Source organism: Urocitellus parryii, chromosome 1 (genome assembly GCF_045843805.1).
Source record: "Urocitellus parryii isolate mUroPar1 chromosome 1, mUroPar1.hap1, whole genome shotgun sequence".
NCBI classification, from domain to species: domain Eukaryota; kingdom Metazoa; phylum Chordata; class Mammalia; order Rodentia; family Sciuridae; genus Urocitellus; species Urocitellus parryii.
In genome coordinates, this window is record NC_135531.1 from 277080545 (window position 1) to 277085279 (window position 4735).

Here is a 4735-nt window from a genome sequence, read left to right on the forward strand (position 1 = left end):
AGGGACCTTTCTACCTGTCCAAGGGAAACTGGGGTCAACTTCAAGGGCAGGAGCCTGCCCACTGTTCAGAAGATTAGCCCATGCCTGGTTGGCCTGAGGATTGACCCCATACCCACCTGCTGCCCCAAGCAAAAGTGTGGACACCCAAGCAACACACCTGCTGACCCAAAGCCATAATGGCAAGGCCCAGGAATGAGGTTCCACCAACCCCACCCATTCCCACACATAGTCACCCTGGGAACAATTTCCTGAAGGCCCACCTGCCCAAGTCAAACATGCAAAGACACGATGGAGTGGCCAGGAAGCCAGGCCACCCTTCCAGCATCATTTATTGTATCTATGGGGCTGGAGGCATCAGGAAGCCAAAACCAGGCCTGTGGCCCAGGTGATCTGCCCCCAGCCCTGCCCCACTTCAGCACCCAGAACAGGCCTGGCCCAGCTGGGTCTCAGGGACAAAGGAGTGCTGAGTCCCACAGGGCAGCATGGGCAGAGGGGTGGTAGTCCAGGCCAAAAGCCAAGCTCCTTGCCCAGAGGGAAGCGGCCTCCACTCCCACCCTACATGGAAGACACACCTGGGGCCAAAATGAGAGCTGCCTGTCAGCTCCTGCCCCAGGCTAGCTCAGCCACACCCTGACACTATCCAGGTTTGCCTTTCACACCACAGGGGCAGGAGATTAGGGTGGGAGAGAGACAAGAAGGCTTTAAAAGGGCAAATTGTCTTCTGACTTCTACACAGACAGCCTGCTCTGTAGCTGGTACCTAGGTGTCCCAGCCTGCCACCGACTACCAACCCGCAAACATGCAGGGAGCCCCGGTGCTTCTGCTGCTGCTGCTGCTGCTGAGCCTGAGACTACAGCTGGCCCATGGTGTCATCCCAGGTACGAGGTTCCCCCAGCCCCTCTCCCTGCCCTACCCGTCACCACCCAGGCTGACCTAGCTGCACTCTCCCCTTGGCCAGTGGAGGAGCAGAATCCAGCCTTCTGGAACCAGAAAGCCGCCGAGGCCCTGGATGCCGCCAAGAAGCTGAAGCCCATTCAGACCTCAGCCAAGAACCTCATCATGTTCCTGGGGGACGGTGAGTGCGCCAGGCTGGTCCACCCCGTGGTGCTCACGGGCCTTGAACCCAGGGCCACTGCTGGGTCCAGACCAGCCCTGGGGCTCAGGCCTGAAGGGGATCTGTTCCTTCAGGGATGGGCGTGCCCACGGTGACAGCCACCCGGATCCTAAAGGGACAGAGGCGCCGCAAGCTGGGGCCCGAGACGCCCCTGGCCATGGACCACTTCCCATATATGGCTCTGTCCAAGGTGAGGCCTCTGAGCAGGGGGCTGGGGGCTGTGGCAGGGGAAGGACCCAGGAGAGATGGGGCCTAGTTTGGGGTCCAGAGCAGTGAGGACCACTCCAGGCCTAGGCCAAGGAGTAAGGTTACACAGAGGAGAGTGTCTCTGTCCCCAGACATACAACGTGGACAGACAGGTGCCAGATAGCGCTGGCACCGCCACAGCCTTCCTGTGTGGGGTCAAGGCCAACTACAAGACCATTGGTTTGAGTGCAGCTGCCCGCTTTGACCAGTGCAACACAACACGAGGCAACGAGGTCATGTCTGTGATGTACCGGGCCAAGCAAGCAGGTAGGTGTGGGGCTGCCAGTGAGAACCAGGGTAGGCCAGAAGGCTTGTGTGGCCCACCCTGACCTCTGCCACCTCCAGGGAAGTCCGTGGGAGTGGTGACCACCACCACGGTGCAGCATGCCTCGCCAGCTGGCACATATGCACACACGGTGAACCGCAACTGGTACTCGGATGCAGACATGCCAGCCTCGGCGCTGCAGGAGGGCTGCCAGGACATCGCCACGCAGCTCATCTCCAATATGGACATTGACGTGAGCACAAAGGGCAGAGGGGAGTGGTGTGACCAAAGGGCAGGCCCGAAAACTGGCTGGAGTCCCAGGCCTCCAACCATCTGTACCCTGTGGCCTGCCTTGGCCTCTTGGGGTTAAATGGAGTACCCAGAACAGTCCTTCCCACAACCTGATGGGCAGCAGGGGGCTGTCTGTGAGGAGGGGGCTGGAGGCCCCTCAGGCCCCAAGGCCACCTGTCCTGGTCTCTGACTACAGGTGATCCTCGGCGGGGGCAGAAAGTTCATGTTTCCCATGGGCACCCCAGACCCCGAGTACCCAAGTGACACCACCCAGAATGGAACCAGGCGGGATGGACGCAACCTGGTGCAGGAATGGCTGGCAAAGCACCAGGTGATGGGGCTCACAGGGCCGGGACCAGGGCAGGGCCGCAGGTCTAGGGATGTGGGCTGAGTGTGGGCTCTGTCCCTCCAGGGGGCTCGGTATGTGTGGAACCGCGAGCAGCTCATCCAGGCGTCCCAGGACCCAGCAGTGACGCACCTCATGGGTAATGACCCCCACTTCCTGACCTGGCACCCCTCAGGTGGCCCCACTGGAGCTTGTGTGCCTGTGGCCATCACCCTCCCCTCCCCAGCCAGCCCCTCATCACTGGGTCCTTTGTCCCCCAGGCCTCTTCGAACCTGAACATTTACATTACGAAATCTCCCGGGATCGAGCGCAGGACCCCTCCCTGGAGGAGATGACAGAGGTGGCCCTGGTTCTGCTGAGCAGGAACCCCCGCGGCTTCTACCTCTTCGTGGAAGGTGGGCGAGGCACGTGGGCAGCAGGGAGGGCGGGGCGGGGCGGGGCGGGGCGGAGCTTCACGCCCCTCCCCCTGGCTCCGGCAGGGGGCCGCATCGACCACGGGCACCACGACGGAACCGCTTTCCTGGCTCTGACGGAGGCGGTCATGTTCGACTCTGCCATCGACACGGCCGGCCAGCTCACCAGCGACCAGGACACGCTGACCCTCGTCACCGCCGACCACTCCCACGTCTTCTCGTTTGGCGGCTACACGCTGCGGGGCAGCTCCATCTTCGGTAGGCGGGGACGGCGACAGGGGCTGTCGCTGCGGTGCTGAGGCGGGGGTCGCATCTCATCTGTCAACGGGGCGCACTGAGGGCGCCCGCCTCGCAGGGTTCTTGGGAGGAGTAAGCTGGTGACAAGGCGAAAGGTGCCTGTGCCGCACACTGGGGTCCCCGGGGGAGGGCGGTGAGCTCAGGTGCCACTGTCCCCGCAGGGCTGGCCCCCCTCAAGGCCCAGGACGGAAAGTCTTACACGTCCATCCTGTATGGCAATGGCCCCGGCTACGTGCCGAACCGACCTGACGTCACGGAGGTTGAGAGTGGTGAGTGTGGCCATTGAAGGGTCCTCTTCTTGGGGACAGGGGTGGAGGGGGACTCTCCCGCCCTGAACTCCTCTTCCCGCCAGGCGCCTACAACTACAAGCAGCAGGCCGCTGTGCCCCTGTCAGAGGAGACCCACGGAGGCGAGGACGTTGCCGTGTTTGCACGCGGCCCGCAGGCGCACCTGGTGCACGGGGTGCAGGAGCAGAACTACATCGCTCATGTCATGGCCTTCGCAGCCTGCCTGGAGCCCTATGAGGCCTGCGGCCTGGCGCCCCCAGCAGGCCAGAGCAGTGCTGTGGGTCACCGCCCTGTCGCCACCATAGTGTTGCTGCCCTTTTGGTTGCTGCTGTTGCTGACGATTATGCCCTGACACTCAGGCCCTCTGAGACCCACCCAGGAACCCTGCAGCTGACATCTCCCACCAACCGCACCCCCACTACCAGTCCAAAACTGGGCTGCCTATCCTGATGCCCCCACCTTTGGCTCTTACCAAGACATAGAGGGATAAGGCAGACTGAGCCCAGGCAGCACTGCCCATCCCAGCCCCGGACCCTCCATGGTCAGGACACTATGGTACCCCCAAGACTGAGACAATGACATCCACTGCCATCCCTGGGTTGCTCTTGAACTCCAACCTCAAATCCTAGGAAAACAGCAAGCTCAGCCACCCAGTCCCTCCTGTGCCTATACTTTGAGAAGGACCAAGGTAGGCACCAGGCACCCTCCAAGGGATCAGGACTCCACCAGACCCACGGGTGCCTTTGTTGGCCTCAGACTCCAGCAATGGGATGCCAAAGACTCAGGCATGTCCTGGAACCAGGAGACCCTGCATCTCGCTGATCCACCTCCACACCCAAGCAAACTGCAGATGTGTATGCCCTGTCACTGCATACAGGGGCAGTCCTGTGTAACCAGCAGCTACGTGCTCACCCCTCCCCAGAGCCAACTCTAGGCTGGAGGAGTGGGACAGGGCCCTTGGACCCTTTACCTGGACATCTGGAAACTGAGTATACATCTCTGAACTAAGATGTTTCTGCCCTCCTGGGGCCCCCATTCCCCTGGGAGGGACAAAGCAATAAACTGTTATACAACACAGTGCCAGCTATTTTCAGAAAGATAAGCCATGAGTGGGGCCCAGCCTGCAGGTGGAAGGGTGGTTGAGATGGAGAGCAAGGCCTTGGAGCACCATACCCCTCACCCTGCTTCCTCTACACACAGGGAAACAGACCAAGCAGAGACACAGTGTGTGCCCAAGGCTCAAGAATCTGAGCGTGGGTGAAAAGGGTGGGCAAAGAGATCACTGGTGGGGACAGCACCTGAGTGACTTCAGGGAGGAGTCTAGTGCAAATCAGTCTAGGGAGCCAGCACTGAGGCCTAAGCTCAGCCTGGGTCCCCAGCTACAGGGAGACATGGAAGGCATCCCATGTACCACATGAACCCAGGGCAGCCTGACTTTGGCATTTCTGGCAGCTGAGAAGTGCTCATGTACAAAGA

The 4735-nt window shown here is 61.2% G+C and overlaps 1 protein-coding gene across 1 annotated transcript; it reads left to right on the forward strand.

The window, feature by feature from the left end:
- The first annotated feature begins 799 nt into the window (after window positions 1-799).
- On the forward strand, window positions 800-4242 carry LOC144255305 (intestinal-type alkaline phosphatase-like). The gene is made up of 11 exons (XM_077799671.1): window positions 800-878; window positions 959-1075; window positions 1189-1304; window positions 1453-1627; window positions 1706-1878; window positions 2113-2247; window positions 2329-2401; window positions 2523-2657; window positions 2742-2933; window positions 3134-3241; window positions 3325-4242. Exons 1-11 carry the CDS (start codon window positions 800-802, stop codon window positions 3609-3611), a joined length of 1590 nt encoding a protein of 529 aa, XP_077655797.1. The 3' UTR covers window positions 3612-4242.
- The last annotated feature ends 493 nt before the right edge of the window (window positions 4243-4735 follow it).

What these genes read in the sequence shown, in the direction of transcription:
- LOC144255305 (XM_077799671.1), top strand. Translation starts at nt 800, where the DNA reads ATGCAGGGAGCCCCGGTGCTTCTGCTGCTGCTGCTGCTGCTGAGCCTG. An exon ending in CATATATGGCTCTGTCCAAG is followed by an intron (nt 1,305 to 1,452) that starts GTGAGGCCTCTG and finishes CTCTGTCCCCAG; the next exon opens with ACATACAACGTGGACAGACA. An exon ending in TCTCCAATATGGACATTGAC is followed by an intron (nt 1,879 to 2,112) that starts GTGAGCACAAAG and finishes CTCTGACTACAG; the next exon opens with GTGATCCTCGGCGGGGGCAG.